At 46.5% G+C, this 25,220-nt stretch overlaps 1 protein-coding gene across 1 annotated transcript in view; it reads right to left on the bottom strand.

The window, feature by feature from the left end:
* Positions 1 to 25,220, bottom strand: part of LRPPRC (leucine rich pentatricopeptide repeat containing) — a 1,926,342-nt gene that overhangs the window by 1,339,914 nt on the left and 561,208 nt on the right. The window contains exon 13 of the mRNA XM_069608459.1: positions 17,967 to 18,060. Within this exon, the coding sequence (XP_069464560.1) occupies positions 17,967 to 18,060 (94 nt within the window). The remainder of the gene's footprint in view (positions 1 to 17,966; positions 18,061 to 25,220) is intronic.

Genomic DNA, 25,220 nt, shown 5'->3' with positions numbered 1-25,220 from the left:
GCCCATCTCATGTAGCCCTCCCCATGGGCAGATAAGGGGGGGGGGCTGTCCTGCATTCCTCCCTGGGCTCAGGCGTCCCTTCCTAGGAGCAGATATCTGGTCCCAGGAGGGCTGCATGACATGGCACCCACTCCATTGTGGGTGCGGGAGACCGGGTCACTACCCCATCCCATTAGAAAATTCCTCGTCCCTTTCGGGTGCCCCACAGCCCCCCCTAAAATGCGTTCCACCATTTCCCATTTTTTTCTTTGTTTACGAAAACTTGCCTTGGTGCAGAGGGGCACAATGGTGTGCCAATCTGGCCCCGGGGTGCCCAAACCTTACTGCCCCAACCACTGGGGGGCCTGTCCCACAATTTTTGGGGGCCCTCTCCCCTCTCACCCCAAATAGGTGGCAAGGCACCTCATGCAGGCCTCTCTGGGCCTCCTACAAACGGCTGCATGAGGTACAGCCCCCTCCATTTGGGGTGAGGGCCCCCGAAAATGGTGGACAGGCCCCCCAGTGGGTGGGGCTGTAAGGTTTGGACACCCCAGCGCCAAGGCACCAATGTGCCTCTCTGCGCCAAGGCAAGTTTCGTAAACAAAAACAATGGAAAAGGTACACTACACTTTAGGGCGGGCTGAGGGGCACCCTAAACGGCCAGGTAATTTTCTAATGTACTGGGGGTGACCCTCTACCCCCCCCCCCCCCACACCAAATGCAGGGAGGTATCTCATGCAGCCCTCCCTGGAGTCAGATGCCCCTTCCTAGGAACAGATATCTGCCCCCAGGGAGGGCTACAAGGGGTGCCCCCATTTCCCCTTGGGGTGAGGGGGAGAGGGCCACCCCCCCCATTTCTGTAAAATATATCCGTGGTTGCTAGTGGCACCCTCATCCCATCCAAAATTCCCATTTTTCATTTTTTTTATTTTTTTGCTCCCTTCCCTGGGGGCAGATGATCAGCCATCAACCCCGGGGGGTGGGGGGGCTAACCTGCAGGCCCCATCCTTTGGGGGGCCTGCACACTAATTCCTGGTAGCCCTCCCCCCACACCCCCAATTGGATGGGGGGGCCACCTCATGTACTCCTGCATGGGGCCATAAATCTTCCCCCAGGGAGGGCTACAAGGGGGGGCCCCCCCTTTCCACTTGGCCCCCCCACCCACACCCCAGTTCTATGTATTTATTTTTCTTTTTGCCCCCCCCTCCCTGGGGGCAGATCAGCCATCTGCCCCCGTCGTTGTGCACATATGTACCCCATGCTTTGGGCCGGGGGGTGGGGGCTGCTTACATGAAGCAGCCCCCCTCCCCCCACCTCACAAACGTTTCCATGGTGGTCCAGTGGGTCGCTGGTCACGGATCGAGCGCTCTGCGCTGATCCGTGACCAGCAATGCGTCATATACGTGGTGTCCTTGGAAAGGGCAGGACACCACTATTTCCTATATCCCTGGTGGCCTAGTGGGCCCCAGGGCCCCAAACCCCCTCCTACCTCCCCTATTCCCTCACCTTTTTTTTCCTTCTTTTTCACCCCTGGGGGCAGTGATCATCTGACCCCAGGGGTCTCCAGTGCTGTGGCCCCATGCTTTGGGGCCATGGGGCAAGGGAGCCGCTTACCTAGTAAGCAGCGTCCCTCCCCCTGCGTCACAAATGGATCTCTATTGATCCTGTGACATTGCTGCTCACGGATCGGGCGCCCCGCGCCCGATCCGTGAGCAGAAATGTCACACAATGGGCATCGTTGAAAAGGGGAGAATCTCCCCTTTCCAACTATACCCGCTTCGATCTCCAGCTTGAAATACAGCCGGAGATCGAGGCTGACAATGAAGGGCTCTCACCTTCTTTCTTCACTGCAGCAGCCGAAAATGGCTGCTGCAGTGATTTTACTTTCAGTTTCACGCTGACGTGCTTTACGCACACCACGTGAAACTGAAGGTAATCCAGCCCCCTGGCAGTGAGGGCGGACCTCCCCCTCACATAGCCCGGGGTTGGATGGATCGCTCAAAAGAAGGTGCCAAAAAGGATGAGCTATCTCGTCCTTGGCACTTAAGGGGTTAATAGAAGTGAAGTGTTTTATGAACAGAAGGTTTAAAAATAAGTCAGTGTTTGCTCGAGTCACAGTAATTATAGTCCTTTGTGTAATCTCTACTACTGCTCATTTGCTCTTGAGATAAGTCTGGCTGCTCCGCTACTGCTACCACTCTGTGTACTACAGGCTTGTATCAAAGGTGAAATTGGACTACCACCTGTAGTCTTAATCTTCTGTAGTGGTCCCTAAGGGCACTGCCCAGGATTCTGCCTAACAGCAGTCAACGATGGAACCAGATCATAAGACAATGCCCTCCCCCCCTTAAGTGCTAAGGAAGTCTATGTTCGTCCTGAATTCACATAGGAAATCTTTGTCTGCTCCACCTACTCCAGCAGAAGTCCAAATCCCAAGGAGAATGGGGCCTTGTGCCCAGGATTTACAAGAGACACATAGTTTCTCACCAGAATGGGTTCTCTGCAGGTAGGTTTGTATTGAATAGGTTTGTGTTAGTTTAAAAAGTTCTTCACACTTTTACTATTACTAAGATAAGTAAATGTTTTCTTGTATTCTAGACCCAAGGCTAACCCAGGAACAAGAAACTCAACCCAGGTTCGACGACCAAAAGGTGAATGGAGTAAGCAGATAAAGGGACTTGTTCCCAATGTTATCCTATGGACGACAGCAGGGACACATTGTGTTTACTCCCCCCTGCCCCCACACCCGTACCCCTATGATTTTCAATGATGTTGTGGATTGGGTGGGATCTCATTCTTCCACCATTGGATCCAGTGAGAGGTGCCCAGGAGTTGCAGGTTTGAAGATTCTTCTGGTCGGTTGCAGCTGCGATGCAACCTCATCAAAGAAATTCAAGACCACACCAATATCCTCAGACACTTCACAATTTGGAGAAAGGATAGTTCCAGTGACAGTCTCCACACACAGATGACAGGTATCCCTAGCAGTCGCAGAAGCTGCTCCAGATAAGGATCGCCAGATGCTGGGACGCTGAATTTCAGGGAGAAAGTGACTTGTTGCAGGAGCTCACGACCACCAAAGTTCCGGGATTGAACGTGGAACATCAATGCCTCAGACAAGGTGGCCCACGACAGTGCTGGTCAGTCCACCAGGCAGTCAGGGACACATCTAAGGGCAGGATCCTTGAGAAGGTGCCGAGACTAGCTGAACCAAGTAGTCCAAGGACTGAAGCACTAGTCCGGGTCTTTGGAGATCAGGTAGTCAAACAGAGTTTCATCGGGCCAGACACAGGAAGGGGTGCTGGGCCACTTCAGGAGTCTTCTTCGGATCATACGCAGGATGTCCTTCAAAGGATTCTTGGCTCCAACAACAATATGAAGAAATGGGCTGCAGAGGTCCTCTTATCCACAATCAGAGCTGGAAAAAAGTCCAACCCCATAATGGTATGGACCGGCATCATTTCACATGTGTCCCATTTTTCTGGAGAGGGACTAGACAGCAGCACAATATGGGCAAAGAAGCAAGCGAAAATCTCCTGCCACTGCCATTTTAGGGCACTTTCCACTTTTAGTAGCCATACGCAGTAAACGCAAATGTGCACCATAAAAAGAATGAAAATTCTAAAAATGTATCTGGTTCCACCAGCTTGTATTTAGGCACATATAAAAGTAACCAAAAATGGAAAGTGTAAAAAGCTAGGGTGATAAGAAATGTACCCTAGCGCACCGCACTGTAAGGTGCTGTGTGCAATGGTAAAGTGTACAAGTATCTCCAGTACTTATAGTCTGAAGGACTGATCAGCTACACCATATCAATGACCAAAAGGCAAGGGAAGTGGAGCTGATGACTTTAGTTCCCTTTAAAAAGTTAGATCAGGTTTAAAAACCAAGCAAAAAGAATGGGGGTCTATAGAAACTATGTAGGATAAGTTGGAAAAAGAGAAGTCTTTCCTAACAGCTTTCACAGCTGTTAGGCAAGATTGTATGCAATACCCTTTGGGTGCACTACAATAACCTTGACCACCTGGCAATAGGGACCCAACCTTTGGTATAAGTCTGAACCACACAGATTGGTAGTGTGGTCGAGCAGCCAAGCTTATTTTAAGAGGGGTCATTGTGAGCAGTAATGTTGCAACGTTTCACAGTAGCAGCTATTCAAATAAACAATTACACTCAAGATTTCTTGATATAACAATTATTAATTTATTTCAGTCAGTTGTAAATCCTTCTTCAGAATGGAGCAATATATGTAACAATTCAAATACACTTCAAAACCCTCAGTTTCTCTAAATGAGATAATACCTATTGGGATGGCACACAGACACTTCCTACACCCGCAGGTGACAAATAGCTAGGACAATGTGGACATTGATTTATCACTGGTACATTCAGCGCAATAATGAGTGTGTAAAAGAATAGAGGAATAAAACAAAGGTTAACAAATAATTTCACAAACAGGCAAGTACTTTTGGAAACCTTCCAATGGCAAATAAGTTTTAACCCTTTCCTGGTGAAAAGGTAATGCAGAGTCAAAGGTGAGAAGATTCTCTCAGGGAGCCAGGACTGCCAATGTTAATTGCACAATGTCAAGGGGAGCTGGAGATCTTCTTTGCAGGTAGGTAAAAAGTCTTGCACAATTATTTTTAGAAATGTTTGTAGAAAATAGAACACTTGAAGTGCCACTAGCTGGGAGGCTTATGAAGGGCAAAGCCTTAGCAACTCTGCAAGGTAACCAAGAAAAGTCTCAAATGAGAGCAAGTAAGGCTACACACCAAGAGGTAAGTTCCCTTAAACGTTACAGTACCTCTTGTTAGAAGAAACGGTTCCAGCTGGCTTCTGTACAGCTCTGCAGATCCTGTTCCTGATCCTCAGTCATGGGGACAAGAGGGAGGACGCCTGGGGACTCCTGCTCTGCAATGGGAAGGTCAGCAGCAACAATGGGCAAACTTCGATTCAGCTGTCCTTCGGTGTTTCAGCTTCTGCCGTCTCACAGCAAATCGCAACACTGCGGTTCTCGAATACCACTTCAGACTTTCTTTGCATCTGTGGTGGCTCAGGCTTGGTCAGTCCTGCATCAGGGAAGTCTAGAGGATCTTCCTAGCGCTCCGGTCTGACTTAAAAGCAACACAGTCTGGTGTTCTTCTCCCTGGCTCTTTGGTTCCAGCAGCAGCTGCAGGAGTGGAAATGCAACCAGCTTTGAGAGGCAGTCCAGACGGACTTACTTTGGAGTTAATTGGTCCCACCAACTCAAAAGGGAGAAGTCGTCCTTGCAGGGCTTCTCTAGTTGAGGCGAATTTGGAGCTTCAGCACAGCAGCAGTGCTTCACCAGGCAAACCAACGGCCCAGGAGTTGCAGCAGGCATCTCTTCGAAGTTCTTCTTTGTATTCCTTCGTCCAGTGGTCGACTCTGCTTTACAAGCCAAAAAGCCTTGCCTTTTACGCAGGTTTCTCCCATTCATTCCAGCCTAGCGGCCAATCACCTTTGGGTGTGTTAGGCAAAGTTTGAATGCAGTACCCAGTGGGAACACTACACACAACTATGTCTACAGGTATAGGCAACCCAACCTTTGGTATAAGCTTGTACTACACAGTGTTGGTAGCGTGTTGAGCAGCCACGCTCATCACAAGAGGGGAAATGTGAGCTGAAGTGGAGTTACACAAAGATTCACAGTTACAGGTATTCAAATAAACTCCTACACTCAAGGTTTATTGCATAAACAACTAATAATGTATTTATTAGTCAGTTGTAAAGCCTTCTTCAGAAGGGAGCAATAGAATAGTAACACAAATATACTTCAATACTGTACACTGAGTTTCTGGATCAGATAAGGCCCTTTTGTGATGGCCCACAGACACATCCTACACCCACAGGTGACTTCAGTAACAAGGGTGCGGGGGACATTAATACCTTAGTGTTGGCATTCAGAATACTCTTTAAAAGTTGGTAAAAGTCAAAGGTTATTGGAACACAAGAAATCACAAATATTCATAAGCAGGGCAGATACTTTGAGTTCACTAGAAGAGTCATTCAATTCAATAGGCTAAGCCAAAGTCAACGGGCAAAAGTCTTGGATATGATAAAGCAGTTCTGGTAAGTAATGGAAAAGTCTTTGCACAAGTTCTTAAGAGTCTTTGAAGAAAAGAAGAATCAAATGTAGGGCCACGAGCGGATTAGACATGTGAGTTGTGGAAGTTACAAGCACTTCTACAGTAAGAGGTAAGTTCTTAGACTTGTTTTACATTACCTTGCTAAAGAAGAAAAGATGCAGCTGATGACTTCTGTTCTTGTGCAGCTCTGGGGGTCTCGCTGTTCCTGGGCCTCAGTCGTGGGGACAAAAGCGAGGACGCCGGGGGACTCCTGCACCACACCAGTACTGTCAAAACTGGCAAATGTTACTTTCAGTGGATGTTTCACATTTCAGCTCCTTGCGGTTCAGCAAATAACAATAAGCGTGGTTCCTGGCTGTCAAGGTGGAGTTTCCTCATCTGAGGTCCCATACTCAACTGAGGGGGGTCAGGCTTGGTCAGTCCTGCTTTGTTGGAGTCCGGGGGATCTTCCAAAAGCTTTAGGCAGCCAGCTTACAAGCAATGCAAACAATCTGGTGTCCTTCTCCCTAGCTCTACGATTTCTTGCACCAACTCTGAGGACATTTAACCAGCTCTGAGATGGGTGTCCAGGTGGCTTACTTGGGAGTTGATTGGTCCCAACAACTCAAAGGGAGAAGTCGTCCTTGCAGGGCTTCTCTGTCAATGCAAACTTTGGCAAGTAGCCACTGCAGCAGGGCTTCACCGGGCAAACCAACGGTCCATGAGTTGCAGCAGGCGTCCTCTTCAAGCTCTTCTTCGGTTCCTTCGTCCAGTGGTCGACTCTGCCTTCCAAGCCAAAAGACTCACCTTTTATTCAGTTCTCTTCCATTCATTCCAGCCTAGCTGTCACTCCTCCAACAGGGTGGCTGTCCTTGCCAGACAGTCAGCCAGCCAATCACCACAGAGTGCATTTGGGTCTCCAAGGAGACTAAGCACAGGGAGTTTCGGGCACCTCCCTCACTTCCTGTCTCTCAGAAACCCTGCCAAAGGCGAAATGGGCAAAGAGACCACACCTGGTTTGGTGCACAGAGAAACTCTCTAGAAGGACCTTTCCACAAAGACCTGGCGAAAAAAGAATACCGGGCACCATTTTAGCAAGGATGGCTGGATGCCATTTTGAAAAAGATGGCTCCCGCAGTTAACGTTACCGGGTCCGCAAACGGTCATGGTAAATGCAAACCGAAGTAGTTCAAAATGAAACCACTGCCACCAGTCAATCAATTGAGGAAATGGTAACATAAAAAAAAACGTTACATGTGCATTTAGAGACAGGGGATATTAAAGGAATAGTTCGGTCAACATTTTTTATTGCCCCTACGGGTCGGCTATGTGTTTTTAAGCCTAAGTCGCTCGATTTTAGAAAAATTTCCTATGGACCTTACCCGAGTTTTCGTCCTAAACGCACGCGAAAACAGGCACCAGGGAGCTGCCATTTTGTGATAATCCTATCATTTCCCCCATCGCCCTGGCTGACCTGCTTTTGCGGCACTAAATCATATCCCCCGCCCCTGAGCCTGTCATCACCAGACGCGTACCACCCATTTCACAACGCCAAAGTACGTCTCGTGTCAACATTCACTGCGCTTCAGCTAATGACGTGTCGCCATGGAAATGTCATGACGCCTCTTTCCTCAATAAGTATAAACAGACCGTTTCACAACACACAGCAGCAGATTTTCGATTCCATTCCTCTCTCCGTGTTACTTTGAGTATTCTGTGACTCGTTTCTGTTCTCTGGTCAGCTACCTTTGTTGCTTGTAGCCCGTGTGAACAGATACCAGTACCACCGCTATCAATTATTTTAGTTTGTGTAACACACAATGGATACAATAATGCCCTACATGGACGAGCCAGAGTATACCGAGGAGGAACTACTGGAAAGGGAAACGCGCGAAAACGATGGGTCTTCAGATGGCAGTTGGGAGGACGATTCAACAGATGAAGAGCCTGGACCTAGTCGCATGGATGGTGTTTCCACCTGGTGCACATGTAATCGGTGCAAGCTAATGCCAACCGAGGAGGAGAACTGCTGCTGCTATGAAAACTCGGGATGCCTGGTCTACATTTCGGAAGGCGAGCCACGACCGCAATGCATCACCGAGCTGCCAGACTTCAGGGCAGCCTGCCTCACACGTTCCATGTTGAGGATAATGATGGTGCTTATGCACGAACTTCGCGCAACTGTTCGTCCTCGTAATCCGAATAACGAGTAAGTATACTCAGCTTGTCATGTCACTCCCATTTCATGGTCTTCTACTATATCCAAAATTACATATACATATTGTAACGCATGAAAGTCATTCAATAGTGTGCAGTGTCATTTGTCCGAGCAGAATGCCATTAGTTACAAGAATTGTTTATTAAACTTATCTTGGTCATTTAAAAACAGTTTGTTTCATTCCTTTTCACAGGTGGTACAGGCTGGTGGCCTATCGTTCCTTTACATGGTGGCTTCAAGGGAGGCTTGGACACCGCGTTCGAAGAGTGATACCTGCCTGTGCAGTTCGTGCCATAAGAGAAACGTTCCCGAGTGACAGCGGTCAGTACAGGGGATTTTCTCTCGCTGTGCTGCAACGTGAACTGTACAATGTGTAAAGTTTTGTATTTTTGTGTCATCAAAATAAGCTACAAAATAAAACACCACATATATTTTAACAATGGTTGTTTCGATTTTTTAAATCAATCAAGTGTGTCTCCATTCAAGGAAGGACATCAGACACCTGTGCTCGGAATGGGTGAAGTTCAGGTCGCTGTGAAGCGGGGGGGGTCACTATCTAAGCTAACATAATATATTTTCAATAATGCATGCACTAAATAACACTTGTTCAAAGTCTTTCAGTCGGTTATGTCTCTATAAAAGTCACACATATATCAATACTATCAATTAACATTGGATTATACAGGCCTTAGGTCAAGGGTCTTGACCACTATAATACACTGTTTGAAGTGTGGGTCTGTGCTCACAAGAATCTCCGGTATGTGGCATTTGTTATCGATAGGCAACGATATACTGCAGTACGGGTCTAATGTTAGTTGGGGATCTGCTAGGTGGGCGTCATGGCGTGGTCAGTGGTCTGGCACATTAAGAGAATACCTTGCAGGGACACAGGGTCAGAATGGCAGTAACTTTCCACTGGCGAGGGTGCGTGGGAAAGGACACGTTTGTGGAGATGAACGAGCCATGTGCTTGTTTCAGACCGGTTCACATGCAGGACCGTGATCTCAGAGAGTGATGTGTTACATTTATTAGCTTTTGCAAATACCTCTGGAGTTTTCCAATCAGAGTGGGAACGAGGCTGTGGGCCATGTGCTCTGCGCGCTGTACTATCGCAGTGAGGCCTGGTCACCAAAATGGAGTGGAAAGGGGGTACAAAAATGGATGCCCCGTGTCCTGCTCAGTGTTCCCATCTACGTGAATGGTATGCAAAGTTAACATCACATAAGGGCAAGGGATGGGCGCAATCGGCCAAGGTGCCAAACAGCATGTACACTTCAAAAGGTAACCCACGCCCAGGGGCCATCGCTCACATGGCCTCCTCAGACCCCGTGTCTCCAGGCAGGCTTCCCCTGAGGAAGGCCGCCCCCCTGCAATAAACATAATACCACGACATACACACGTCATTCATTCACAAACACACCCCCGTTTCTAATACTTTATAAACCACTTGATATGTCTCATGAGAACATCTTTGTGCTTTGCAAGTCAACTCCTGAACCTTCTAACCTGAGAAACACTGATATCTATGCTAATCTGCTCGTCGCCGTGCTATCTGTGACCGCTTCCAGCAAATTCGTCAGTGTGCTACCTGTGGCCATCTACCTGTTCTCCTGCAACATACTGCTCAGCCTGCTGAATCCAACTGTTTGTTGGCCAACTGTTTGTTGTATCCTAGTCATATTTCGGTCATTTTTACATTTCAATCTATTTGCTATTACAGTACCCAATAGAGCTATGGTCATTGGTCTCATTGCTATTGACTTGAGTTTCAATTGTTATGCTATCAATAGATCTATTTATTTTCATCTGTGTCAATTGTCATCGAATTGCATCCTTCGGGGGTCCAGTCTATAAAGTAAGCATGGTTCCTTTTCGTGCAAGACAGAACATCCAAGGGACGAGTCACATGTTCAGAGTTTAGTCACATAATTTAAAACATTTCTGTAACTTATGCAAATACTAAGCCGCACATGATGAACTGGTATAGTTCCGGCGACTAAAACAAACCTTGCATTGAGCATGGTATGGTTCATTTACTTTATGACATTTTTATTCATCTAGGTTTTATAATAATCTTGATATTTACTTTTCAGAATTTTCAACAATTTCTGTTCGATTAGCGGTTCGCTTCGAAGACCCATGCTAAATCTGAAGGCACTACAATGCATGTATTCCCGAAAACTGTTGATCGAATAAGAGAATGGGTCAGACATTGCGGATATCCACTGGATGAGCTGGAAAGTAGAGTCCAAAAAGGACTTACAGGACAAGAGGGGTGATCGATACCGCATCTGCAGCCAGCACTTTCCCTCGAACATGTACACCACATCTTGGGTAACGAAGAATAAACGGCGATCGACATGAAAATTGCTCGCAAAAGCTATTCCCACTCTATTCGTCCACAATCCGCCACTGGTGAGTCAAGTGTCCGTTTTTAGCTTTAGGCCTTGCGGTAGTGTGTAGGTAGCCGAATGGATTCATTGATATTTCAGGTGTTTCCAATTTGTAATACTTTTGACATTGATATGAGTGTATAGCTTTTTGAATAATGACATTTATCAATATATTATTTTTAGATTTCATAAACCACAAACGAAATCTATATATGGGCACAGGGAACTGTGCTATATTGCGCATTACTCAAGTATTCTGTCTCCTTACATGGCATTTTTAAATATTGGCATTTCATTATCAAACAATAATTTACCTTTACAACTTCTTGACTATCCCTTGAATCTGAAGCAAGAACATTCTACTTCCGTCACATGCTCGCAGTTATCAACCACTTCTAGCGCGCATCAGGTAATCATAGTTGGTTATTCCGCTACAGACTAGTTTTATGCATGTCAAGTAATAGTTTGTATGTATCGTGTGATTATTTTACCAAATGTTTGGTTAGTGCTTTCCAATTGATATACACCTTAGTTGTCGTCCCCTGGTGTTTGTTTTCAGTTATAATTAGTGTTATCCATACTAATGCAAGTACTGTCTTTCAGGGAGATGCTGAAGCGTCCACCACATTGACAACAGCCCTAGATGTTCTTCAGCAGCCCGAGGTATGGATACTGACAGCTCAACTGACCGTGATCATCAGGACTGGAACACTTTGTTTGATTGTTCTACACCATGTTTCATTTGTGGCTAGCCGTTGATATGTACCTGTGCGGTCAACCCCAAGCGTGTGTTGTGTTTTCAATATTGTAATCCTTACTAATGCAAATACTATGTTTCAGGCAGTTGTTAAATCGTCAACCCACGCACTTGATGCGGTGCCCGACATTCAAGTAATTCCTGTGGAAGCGGGACCATGCAGATACGAATCAGCGCAACAGCTTTCGAAAGTGCGCACCACATTGACAACAGCCCTAGATATTCTTCAGCAGCATGAGGTATGGATACTGACAGCTCCATCGAGCGTGATTATATAACGAGATTCCATTTGCTATACTTTCTTCCCTATTAACGCAAGTACTGTGTTTAAGGGAGATGATTGAGCTTCCACTACAATCACAAGATCCCATTTAGATGATGATCATTTTTAAATATTCCTTGATTCTTTTAGACAATGCAACATTTGTGGTTATCTCTTTATATGTACCTGTGCCGTCGACCCCAAGTGTGTGTTATGTTTACGATATTGAAAACCATACTAACGCAAGTACTGGGTTTCAGGGAGTTGCTGATGCCTCCTCTTCAATGCAATCATTCGTGGCAGTCCATGTAGAGCCAGAGGTATGGATACTGACACCTCCATAGAACTAGGTCATCAGAGCTCGAATACTTGTCGTTTCATTGTCCCACACAATGTTTAAATCGTGTTTGGCTATTGAGATGTACATGCGTGTTCGTCCTCACGTGCGTTTTATGCTAACAATATTTTGATACACAGTAATGAAAATACTATGTTTCAGGGAGTCGATGGAGCCTCATTCCGTGCTGTCTATGCGGATACAGAAAATATAGTCTTTGCAGCGCAAGAGGAAGGGGAGACATGCGGATACGTATCGGGGCAACAGCGTGCAGATGTTGAAGGTCGAGTCAAAAAAGTTGCAAAGAAAAGAAACAAAAATAAGGTTAGTTACAAACAGTTCATAACTATAGACATTTTTTTGTGCTGGGGACCATTTTATGTTTTTTTTCCAGTCAATTGTACTATACTTTATCTTGTGTTTAAACTGAACATCCCTTTTCCAATCTGTCCTCTAGTTACCCGTGGGTTTACGAACTATACATACACAGACAGTGAAGCGAATGAGAGAAGTTGCTTGCCAGACCATTTACACTATGGAGGAACTATTAATTCAGACGCGGCATGTTGAGACTCGGGATGCTCATTTCCAATGGCCAGAACATGAAATGAATGTGTCCGGAGAATCCTGCAAAGTTGTATTGGACCATTCCTACAGTACGACCACACCGCCGCAACATGATACTGGATGTATTGAAGATGGCTCTGAAGTAGTCGCAGATCAATTCACAATCTACACCCGCCAAAAAATTGCCACCAAAAAAGCTGTCGACATTGTTGTGTTCTCCCATCAATGTTGAGGTAGCAGATGTTGAAATGACAGAAAGAACCAGCAGCATTCACCGACGCATCAGAACTTGATAGCAGCGATATTTCTTTCAAATGTGGTGATATGTCCTCAATGTCACAGGCCGAAACAACTTTGACGCAGGAAGACAGTCTAATGAAAGAGGGCAAATACATAGTATTCGACAGTTGTTTGATGGATATTATAAGTATGCTGAAATGTGGGCATTCCTTCAGAGGGAAAGTATGTGGGAAGCCATTGATTCATGTGACTCGTCAAAAACAAGGCAGTAACGTCATAATACATGCCGCCTGTAAATTGCATCATAAGTTCTTATGGGTTGCCAGACATTTCGTCGAAAAAAATTGGTCGACCAGACAAATGGTCGAACCAATTTGGTCGAAAACCAAATGGTCGAAAAAAAATTTTTTTTTATTTTAACCCTTTTTTTTTTTTTGGGGGGGGGGGTCCCCCCCCCAACCCCCTTTTTTTCTCTAAAAACCCCTTTTTTAACTAAACGAAAACCCAAAAAATAAATATATAAATAAAAAAAATTCGACCATTTGGTTTTCGACCAAATTGCGTCGACCAAATTGCAGTCGACCAGTTTTTTTTCGACGAGTTGTCTGGACACCGTTCTTATGGTCTGCACAACCGATGCTGGGGAAACTGCCAGCAGGCAATCTACTGTGTGCAGCTGCATCACTTTTTAGTGGCTCCAGTTTTAGAAAGTTACAGTCTTTCTTTCAGTTTGTGGGACTCCATTTCATTTAAAAAATGCAGTACTGCAAATACCAACATGATTATCTGTTTCCGGCCATTAGTGATGCATTAGAAATTGAACAATTGTCTCTAGCAAGTACATTCGAAGGCAAACGATTCAGGCTAGCTGGCGATGGGACAGTGCGACAGCCCTGGATTTTCTGCCAAGTACTGCACCTACCACTTTCAGGACATGGATAGTAAGAAAATTGTGAGTTTGGTGGTCGTGCAGGTAACACTATGTACATCCTCAGTGGCCATGGAGAAACTAGGATTTATAAAATCAGTGGAATATCTACAATCAAGGGGAATGCACATCAACCTCGTAGCCACGGACAGACACGTTTCAATTGCCAAGACAATGAGAGAGCAGTTTCCCACATATTAAACATCAATTTGACGTATGGCATCTTGCTAAATCAATCAATCAAGAAAATCTCGGCTGCAGGGGAAAAAAAAGGTTTGGAAAGTATTTCAGAGTGGTCCCAGTCTACCAGCAACCATCTTTGGTGGCGCTCCAAAACTTGTGAAGGGTCAGTGGAAATACTACTTGAAAAATGGCGGTCACCGATGCACCACTGTACCAACGTGCACCGCTGGTCAGAAAACCTACATTTCCACCAATGTGAACATGGCCCTTTATCCCCAGTGGAGGCACGGAAGAAGAAGTGGTTGAATCCATCTTCACCGACACACAAAGCCATTGAGAAGATTGTTTTCGATAAAACTCTATCAAGAGATTTGAGGGGACTGACAGAATTCTGTCACACAGGAGGTTTGGAGGTGTTCCACAATATGTGCCTAAAGTACAGGCCAAAGCGCTTGCATTTCAGCATACAGGGCATGAGACATAGGACTCTACTTGCCGTCTTGGCCCATAACGAGAATCTCGGCCGTGAACAATCTAGGACTAAGGGTAATGTAAGGATGCCTCGCTACACTAAGGCCTTTTCAAAAAGAAGAAAGCAATGGGTGATCAAACCAGTCTATGAGGAAATGGAGTTTCGACTTTGTCAAAAGCCTTATTGATGCTGTATTGGAGAAGCACAGATATGGAATTTTTAACGTTTCTGTGCAGAGCACTGATCCATTGCCACCCAACATTGCCACTGTGCCATGTCCACCCAAAGGAGAGGTGGTTGTGAAGTACAAGTCCTGGTTTAAATAATTGTAAAAAATTAAAAGTCTCAATAGTTAAGGTTCTTTGGGGCTTCAAAGTTCGCAGACAACGAGGACAAAATTGGGGCCTTAGAACGCGCCAAGCGAGCCGTTGCAGATGGGAGAGAAGCCAGTTCACATTTGCACATTGAGGCGCACTACATAGATGGATTCGAAACTTCAAGTTCTCACAGATGGCTTTACTACGGGATGTTGCAGAGAAAGAATGTATGCTCATTTCCAGTGAAGGTCAGCGGCATTGATTTTCAGCTCGCGCCCTGAAGAGGCCCACAACTCGCACTGGCAGTATAAGGTTCTATTGTTTTTTGACCTTGATAGACAGGGACCATGCAGAAAGAACTTCATTCGAAGGGGGGTTTGGAGGGTGCAATAACGTAAGAGACAATAAGGCAGAAAATTCTTAAACTAGACCGAGTTTCATGTTAGTTCAGTATACGAAAAATCGTTGTCAAGAGCACAGTGGGATTTACGGACTGCATTACGCAGAGACACAATGGAAATTGCAAATATAATGTAAGTAACTCTTTAGACGCTTTTATACCGGAATGAAGAATTAATGAATGGATGCATTAATGAATGAATGAAGAGCTTTGAAAACGTTTGTGGGATTGTCCTTGTAGCGGGCACATGGGCATGCAGGTCCACGTTCCACACGCATGTAGACAAAAAGTCGTTTCTCATTGTGTACTTACCTCAATTTATTTTGTTAGTTTTCACATTGATTTTAGAGCCGAACATACTCCATTGCACTATCCTTGAAAGCAAATAGTTTCAGCTCTGCCATAATAAATAAAATGAATATTAATAAAGATCGGCTGGCGAGACTAATTATACATTTTATGTTTTCAAAACAGGTATATACTGCCCTTTGCCACTGCCAACAGTTTCAGACACCGGCAGACAGTTTTTTTTAACCGCCAGCTGCAGCTTAATGTAAATAACTGCACAATCCTGATTATCTTATGGGACGATCGCCAAGGGCCCAAATGCCTTTACGCGGTACTAGCGGCTAGAAGCAACATATCAACCTTTACGCTGGCCCAGTGCCTACTTGATGGAACAGCCTTGCGGTTCAATGTGCGACAAAAGTGCTTCTTTAAACGAAAACCAACACCTTGTGTACCATAAAGGAACAGCGCGTGACTCCAATAAAATTTTACAGATTTGCGGATAGAGATAAAAGAAAATAAATGACTTTAGGAGTTCATATGGCAATTGCTGAATATTCTATAAACATTTGATGTCAAATAAATGTACTTTACCAAATTTACCGTGTTGCTGTTTGATTTTAAAGTACAGTTTCATATTCCGAATTGTGGCGTGCAGTGTTGTGAGCTGATCTTTGTTGGTTTCCGGGTTCTGTGTGAAGTCGCGTAGACGACGACTGGGCGCGTTTGCCTACGCAGCACAGTAACGTCGCGGAGAGAGGTGGGGAATATGAATGTTTTGATAATGTCAGGCTCAGGGGCTGGGGATATGATTTAGTGCCGCAAAAGCAGGTCAGCCAGGGCGATGGGGGAAATGATAGGATTATCACAAAATGGCAGCTCACTGGTGCCTGTTTTCGCGTGCGTTTAATGGACGAAAACTCGGGTAAGGTCCATAGGAAATTTTTCTAAAATCGAGCGACTTAGGCTTAAAAACACATAGCCGACCCGTAGGGGCAATAACAAAGTTTGACCGAACCATTCCTTTAAGTAACCCCTCTAGCACTCTATTGTAAGATAGGGTGTGCTGGGTCTAGCAAGTACAATGCTAAGTAAAGTCAATTTCACTTTACTGTTCTGGGAAACAGTAGTTTATCCCAGAGAAGGTATTTAAACCTTGGGAAATCTAAAAGCCTTCCTGGGCCACTGCACTTAAGGTGCTGTGTGACACCATTGTAAAAGACGATGCCTATGGACTTGGTTCGACTCCATAACCAAAAAGAAACAGAAAACAAAGTAAAATTAAAAGTACAAAGTCCCAAAGTTCAGCAAAAGAGCTTGGGGTCTCTAAGGTAGGAAGGAATAAGCACATTCAAGAGATTTATTCCTAACAGGGTGCATTCCTGTAACCAAGGGGATTAAGCACAGGGAGTTTCGGGCACCTCCCTCACTTCCTGCCTGTGCCTGACATACTGGAGCCAGAAGCAGGCTTTACTCGTGAATCCCGCGAAAGACAAAACGAACAAAGGGACCAAGCCTGGTTTGGCGTGCAGATTAAATGTGAAGGAGGACCTTCCTTACAGGAAATGGCAAAAAAACAAGACCAGGGCCATTTTTACGAAATGGGCAACCATGGGTGCCTTACCGTGGCTGCAAACGCAGCCCGTGGTAAAAACACACAATGGTAGTAAAAAGTAAACCACTGCCACCAGCCATTAATTGTAGGAAGGGTAACAAAAATTTTACATGAGAAACTAGACAAAGGGCATACGAAGTAACCCCTCCAGCACCCTATGGTAAGATGGTGTGTGCTGGGTCTAGAAAGTTACAAAATGTAAGTAAAGTAAATTTCACTTGGAAACGGTAGTTTCACCAAGAGAAGTTATTTAAACCTTTGAGAAATCTAAGACTTCCCTGTGCCACTGCACTGAAGGTGCTGTGTGTCACAATCTAAATGAGGATGCCTTTGGAGTTTGTCAGACTCCAAAGTTAAAACAAACACAATGTCAAAATCACAATAGAAATACAAAAGAGAGTGAGAAATAGGGCTCACTCTCTTCCAGGTTAGAAATTAAAAGTCCTGAAGTCCAGCAAAAGAGCAGGGGGTCTCTAAGGTCGAAGAGAATTAACACATTTCTGAGAATTCTCCCTAACAGGCAATTCTGTTTTCCCCATTTTATGCTGTTCAAGGGCAGCTTAACTAAGTTTTGTTATAGGAACAAAGGTAGTTTGAAACTCCTTAAAGGAAGAATAATTGTCTGGGCAGCATCACAGAAATTAAGTATTACCTCATCAACCAGGTGTGGACATTCTCCTATTATATATCTATCTAATGCATTGAAACCACCCTGCTCTCCTCATACTACTTGACCTTGAAAGCTCAGACTCCACTTTTCACTGCGTTGGTAAGGGAAAGCATTTAGCTTTACAGTCGGTTAACATGTAATCAGATCTGATAAACGTTAACAAAGATGAAAGAGAAATCAGTTACAAATACTTTCATAATGTGAAACAGGGAACATTCTCACACAAACACATACATTATCTTGAAGATACTTACGTAAGGTTAGCACATTGTCTAGCCTTCCGTTCTGTGCTTCTGTTCTTAACTCTGCTATTTTAAATCCACTTGGATCCGTAATACAACCGTTTTCCTGTTGAAAGTGATGCAGTTCAGGAATTAGACAATGATAAACCGGTATTAATAAATATCACAAAAGTAGTAAAATAGTTACACCATATCAAAGCTCTAATAGAAAATAAATTATGTGTCCCACTTGATGTGGTGCTCTCACCCAACCGCTCCCAAACTATCACCAAGTTTGAAAATAAAAGGAGCGTGAAAGCTATAATAATTTTCCTCCGGTAGACTGATTAGCAGCAACTCCAAGAGGCAGGCATAATGCAAGAGACATTGTTAGGTAGATTTACATTTTTGTGTGAAATACCGCTTCACATGCCAGTGGCTCCAGCACTTTTTGCAGACATGTGGATTGTTGGTCAGTTCTCCTGATGGAGTGGGAAACTTATTCCACACTTACTCATTCTTTTACACTATCTTTGGGATACTTTTGTATACCTTTTTCTTGGAGACATGCTTTCCGCCAAGTTTTATAGCATCTGTCTGACTTCTGCAGCACACAGTACTCTGTGCAGTGTTGCTGGGAGACCCTTGGGGTTCCCTTTTTATATTTGGTTATTTTCCTTGTGTGAACAAATGCTCCCAGGAGCAGGGGAATATTTAGTAACCTTCCTTTCTTTTGTATTGCATGATCAGCATACCCCACCTAATGTGGAGTGCTGAGGGGTTACACTGTATCCTTCACACAGCTCCTGTAACTTTTTGGTTACAGTGACACGCTAATCTTAATGGCTGGTGGCGGTTTACTCACAGCTGCGGTAGTGCACAGATGGACCACCATTGACCCAAAATGATGACACTGTTCTTTTTTTGCAAATTCAAGATGGTTTGTCCCTTCATGGTCCTTCTGCCGTGCAGGGTGGGGGAGGTCCTGGTTTGACTCTGGTCTTCGGCAGGATCCCTTTGTGAAGCCCGCCAAGGCACCAGTGTGTCGGAGGTCAGGAAAGAGGGGAGGACTCAAACTCCCCCATTTGTCTTACGCTGTGCCTGCCTGGAACCAGTTCCAGCTGGGGCGCTGGATGTCCAAAGTTTGAATGGTGCGTGGATGCCGATTGGCTGGGTTCCCAGATAAGCAGCATGGATCCTGCGGCTGAAGACAAGCGGACCACTGGAACTGAAAAATCAACGAGGAAGACGAGAAGATGCCTGCAGCCACTTCCAGATGCCCGGAGATGCCTTCTGAGTATTCTCTGCTGTCTGAACCCTACTTCCAAGAGTCAGTAGTGCTCCGAAAAGGATAAGACTCTCCCTTAAACTGGTGGGTCTAATCAGTCTCAAGACGACCTGCATTTCGAGACATCCCACGACGAGATGTGACCTTCATGGGCTGCAAACCGCCAATACCCTGGCCATTGTGCAGCGACTCGCCTTCCGAAGATCCAATCCTCTGCAACTTTGGTGTACTCCTTCTGGACCTCCCACATGCAAGTTTCCACTCCTTGAAGTATCCTTACCAGAGTGCTGGACGGAGAAAGCGATACGAATCAGCCAGGCATTAACAGTTCTTCACTGGTGCTTTCCAAAGAACACCAAGATCACAGAACCACAAAGAATCCTTTGCCTGGAGCATCGTCACTCGACTGCTGCTGCGAGATTCATTCCAGATTCTATAGTCTGACTGACCAAGAATCCAGTGACCAGGTCTGCTGCTGCTGTATTGTACTGCATCCTCTTCTTCCTCTCTAAAGTACTGTGAGACTCCTGGCAGAATTTAGCTAGAGTTGCTTTGCTGCTCCTGTATTGCTGGCTTGCTGATTCGTGTGTTTGGGAGTTTGCCTATTCACGTTCGCCCAGGCCTAACGCCTGTGTGCCTTAAGGGAGCCTTCTCCGAAGTGCCTGAACCTTTTCCCCAACTTAGAGTGTTACTTACTTACTACTAAGGAATTCCTGTGGAACCTTTGAACTTTCTACAGCTTGTGCCTTGCTTGTTTGACCCTCTGACCTGGAGACTCTGATAACTAGATAGGGATGAAGTACAACAGCCTAATGCCTCTGTGAAACTAAGTATTTACCTGCGTTATGTTGGTTTAGTTTCTTCATTATTACCTGAAACAGATATTCTTAAAGTTATTACAAAAGTGTTGTACTTACCTTTCAATTGCATACTGCCATTCTACAAGTATTACCAAAGTGATTAACTTACTGTAAATATTGCAGTATTTCTTGCCTTTCTGAAGAATCACCTTTACCTTGGTATATATATAAAAAACACCATAGGGGCGTGAGTGGAGCCATGGCGGCTAGAGCGGCTCTGTAGGTGTTCCCGACTTGTGTCACGCAGCCGACAATGCACCGGTGAAACCGCTTTCTTGCGGCAATAAATAGACGTGACCTGGTCGTGATAAGTTCCAGCAGGCGTGGGGAGGTTTTCAGCCTTCACCGTCAGCTGGTTTGGGTGATTCTCCCTGTGACTGGAGCGGGCGTTACGCGCCTGAGGAGAGGGGAAATAAAATGTCGGTCGCCTCTGGGCCTTGGATCACCCCTGGGCTTAAACAACCTCCCGGACACGATCTGTCTTTGGCCCGATGCCCAAGGGGTGATACTACCGCTCAGGAAACTGCCGTCTCTGACCCTGACCCTTTTGAAAGCGGAGCTGGAGCCGTCCTTCATGCCGTAGCTGGTAAGACCGCACCACGGAGGAGCGAGCAGTCCACCCTGGCAAGGCGAGCTGCGGATGCATGTACTCAGCTGACAGAACCCTTCCCCTTGCTGAGGGAGAACCAAAGCAACTAATGTGCTCCCGGCTCCTCCAGAGAGCTCTGGGGACTCCTAGGATGTCCACGTACTGGTGTAACAGCACCTGTGATCTACGTTCCACACCACCCTGTGCCGGAAGGCGCAAACGGGTAGGGCCTTGCTGCTGAGAACAACTGACTGCCTGGATGAAACCCCAACATGGTGGGGGGTCCTGAAGGAAAAGCTACCCGGTGAAACCTAATGACAAGGCACACGCAGAGCATCCCGCTTCCCGTCCGATGAACTCCACGATCCGTACGCCTAGGGACGGCTCCCAGACCCCACAGAACCTCTCTAACGGGAACGAACAGCAATCTGCATCCCTCGACGGACGGAGACCGCCCAAAATACGCCAAACAAGCCCTTCTACACCCAACTGGAAGGTAGGGCACACTTGCGCATAGCCCAGTGGCGACAAACCCCTCTCTCTCCAGACTGCGATCCAGGGGTACTACCTCACGGGGCCCTGGCCCCAGAGACATCCGCATCTGCTGTAACAGCAGTGGCTACAGCAGCACTCCCCGACCCAACATTCAGCAAAGCCACTGCGTTGCTCCCGCACAGCCCACAACCTTGGACACAAGCCCGCTGGACAGACTCCCTAACCACTGGAAGACCTGATCCAGGCCATAAAACCGATAGCACTCCTCCTGACAAAAACTTGCAGGCAAGGCACCAAACTCTGGGAAACACCAACATGTGGCACTCCTGGGAAGGGAAAACCCTGCCCTCAAGCAAACCCTCTGTATGTAACAGTCAAGAGCTGAGCTGGGAGTAGGACACGGGAGCTGGGTCACAACCAGTAGGTGCAACGCAACCGCAGCCACATCCTACTTATTCAAAGGAGGGTGTGCACTCCCCGCTTAATTCTGCCTGACACCATATATAGAACAGTAAAGAGCATAAGAAGGGCCAGACTCGCCACGCCATCGCACAGGGTACAAGATCTCAATGGCCAAAAATCCCGAAGAGGCGAAACAGACTGACATTTCTACGCTGCTGTTAACCCCAGCAACAGAAAGCAAAGAAGGGGGGGTGAGGGGGGTGGGCGGGGAGGGGAGCATAATGAAGTGATGGCCACAGACATACACGCAGAATCGGGCCCCGGCTCCTCGGGACAGGCGGTCACGAAATCGGACCTGCAAGAACTGCTATCGGCCATCACTAAGGAGTACCAGAAAGGTCATGAAGAGGGGATGAGCAAGATCACTATCCTGGACAAGCGGGTGGGGGAAATGGAGTCCAGAAATGTGGAGATAGAAACCACTCTGTATGAACAAAGTTTCGAAATTGGGGAGGGCACAGACAGAATTGCGGCGCTCAAAGCCAGGTGCGAGGCCTTCTAACTCAACCAGGACGCCACAGAAAACCGCTCACGGCGCAGCAACATTCGCCTAAGCAGGATTCCAACAACTGTTACAGGCGCGGACCTGGAGTCCTACGTCAACGACCTGTTCCGCTTCATCCTGACTCTTCCTATTGAATCCCACCTCCCCCTTCGAACTCGACAGAGTATATAGAACAAGAACAAAACCAGGCCTGTCCACTCTGCCAGATCTATTAGCAAGAATACACTTCTACAGAGTAAAAGAGGAAATAATGCGGGAAGCCAGAAGCCCCCCCCCCACATACACTTCAGGGATGTCGCGATCTCTTTATATCAGGACCTGGCAGCCACCATGCTAATGAAAAGGAAGGCCCTGAGATCTATTACAGAATGGCTCAGAGATAAAAAAGATCCCATATTGCTGGGGGGTTTTCCACAGCCTTGATCTTTACCTGGGAAAGCAAACCTTGCCTCAACCACAACCCATAGGAGGCAGAGAAATTCTTGAACCCCGAGGCAGAGGAAACGCGACAAAGAATCACCCTCCAGGGAGGGCTCAACAAGGGACCTTAAACAATCCTGGACCCAAGTGTAAAGATGCAGGATCAGGGTCCCCCACCCCCAACCAAAGGCAAACGGAACAACAAAGACTGAAGGAGGGCCCAGGCACCCTGTTCTACAAACCTTCAAAACGGATCACCAGTAATGAGCGTAGTCCCAAGGGACAATGAGCACGATCTTCCAAGCTTCTGACCCACCAGCCACAAGAACGCAAGTTTCACCAATAGTTAGAAGAGGCCTAGTTGCCTCCAAATTAGTCGGTTGCCTCGGCCTGGCCGGATATCCTGTTGGTCGAAGGCTGGTCCTGACAACCTGGTTTGGCTTTGAGGTGGGGCTTAGGAGGGAGAAGGGAAGTTCTAACAGGGGACAATATAATCAATGGATCCGGCTCATCAGGGGAGACCCAGAAGGGTGGTTCGAAGAAACCCACAGGTAGAATCCACAAATTCCACAAGGAACATGGGCACAAGTACGCATACTCACAAGGCTCTGCCCAGATGACAGACAATACTAAAGAACTCCCCATGGTAACATGAAACATACAGGGTCTGAATTAGCTGAGAAAGCGAAAGTCGGTCTAACGCAGGCTTACCCAACTCACAGCAGACATCGTATGCCTGCAAGAAACACATCTCCTGCCAGAGGATGAGAGGCGGATCAACTTCCAACGATACCCCAAGCGCTACTTCGCCATCAGGCCAGAAAAAAGGGGAGTGGCCATACTAATTAAGTCGTGAGGTCCCCCTAACACAAATCACAAATTTAACAGATCCAGCGGGGAGATACCTCCTGCTTAAGGCGCTCCTGATCGAACTTCCGATCACTATACCAGCAATAAACTACCCAAACACGGCTCAAGATAGTTTCCTCCGTAATATCCTTCCAACGATAACCACATTTACAGAGGGCTGCGTACTAATTGGAGGCGATTTTAACCTCAACCCGGAGACCAATGACGATAAAACACTGCCGCCCACAAGGGATGACTTTGCACTAGGCATAGCAGAATTCCTAAGGGCAACTGGAACCATAGACTCATGGAGGCTGGCCAACACAGGGATCAGAGACTACACGTTTTACTCTCATGTCCACAAGGGATTTTCGAGGATAGACCTATTGCTGACATCCAGCATTCTCTTCACATGCATTGAAGACATGCAAATTGAACATAGAATAATATTGGCTCACGCCTTAGTGATAGTCCACCTGCGTTTGGAGGACCTGCCGACGTCCCCACAAAGGGCTTGGAAACTGCAAGAGCATATCCTAACAGACATAGCATCCAGCCACAAGCTATTGGAATCCCTCAAATTACTTTAAGGAAAACACGGCAAAAGGCACCCCTCCCTCCCACCCCCCCCCCCGAGGCGACCGTCTGGGATGCAATGAAGCCAGTGATCAGAGGAGTAGCAAATAATTTCACGCCAGCACACAGACGACTGCATCAATTACAGATTTCCAAGATGGAAGAGGAGGTAGCGAGGCTGGAAGCAAACTTTAAAAATCAGACTTGGAAAGCAGGAAGTGGGCTGGAAAAAAGCAAAAGTAGCTCTCGAAATGCACCTGGCAGATCGGACAGCCTGTCCCCTAGCATATAGGAAACAGTATTATTACTTTAACAGCAACAAGGCAAACTGCTGGTTCACAAACTCAAAAAGCTACACACACTGAATAATATCCACGGTCTCCAAGACCAGAGCTATGCTGAGGTAGAGAAACTGGAAATCATCACAGAGTACCACAAGGGCATCATGTTGGGCGCCCCAACAGACAAGGCAGCGCAAATCCAATACCTACGCACCACCCAAAATGGACCCCCGCATCCCCCACTGTGAATCCTAGAGCACCCGATTACTACACAGGAGGTAGTCAAAACAATCCGCTCCTTGAAAAACACAGCCCCAGGCCCCGACGGACTGACGGCCCCATTCTACAAAAAATGTGCTCACATTTAAGCTCCCCATCTTGCATCTCTATACAACACCTTCCTCTCTACAGGCAACATCACCCCTCCAATGGAAGAATCCCTAACAGTACTGATCCTGAAAACCGGGAAAAACCCAGAACACTGCATCATACAGACCCATCACACTAATGAACACCGATGCCAAGATATTCTCAAAATTCTAGCACACAGATCAGAAAAGAATCCTCCCAGAATGGATCCACCCAGACCAAACGGGATTCAGCCCAGGCCGCAATGCACTGGACAACACCAGGCGCACTCTAAACATAATAGAGCCAGCGAACAGAACTTGAGTGCAAATGACAGTCCTCTTGCTCGACGCCCACAAAGCATTCGACATGCTGGACTGGGGAATAAGAGAGGAAACCTTAAAACTATTCGGAAATTGACCCTTGCTAACTACCAGCATCCCAACAACACGTCGCTTAGAATAAATGGCATCAGATCACCTGGAATCGCTATCACCAGAGGCACGCCACAAGGATGTCCCTCGTCTCCACTCATATTCATGCTTTCCATGGAGACTTTTGCCTGCAGAAGCCACCAGAACACATTGATACACGGGCTAGAAGTAACCGGGGAA

The sequence above is a fragment of the Ambystoma mexicanum genome, chromosome 4q, assembly GCF_040938575.1.
Source record: "Ambystoma mexicanum isolate Mex_15411 chromosome 4q, UKY_AmexF1_1, whole genome shotgun sequence".
NCBI lineage: Eukaryota > Metazoa > Chordata > Amphibia > Caudata > Ambystomatidae > Ambystoma > Ambystoma mexicanum.
This window is presented reverse-complemented; position numbering and strand designations above follow the sequence as displayed.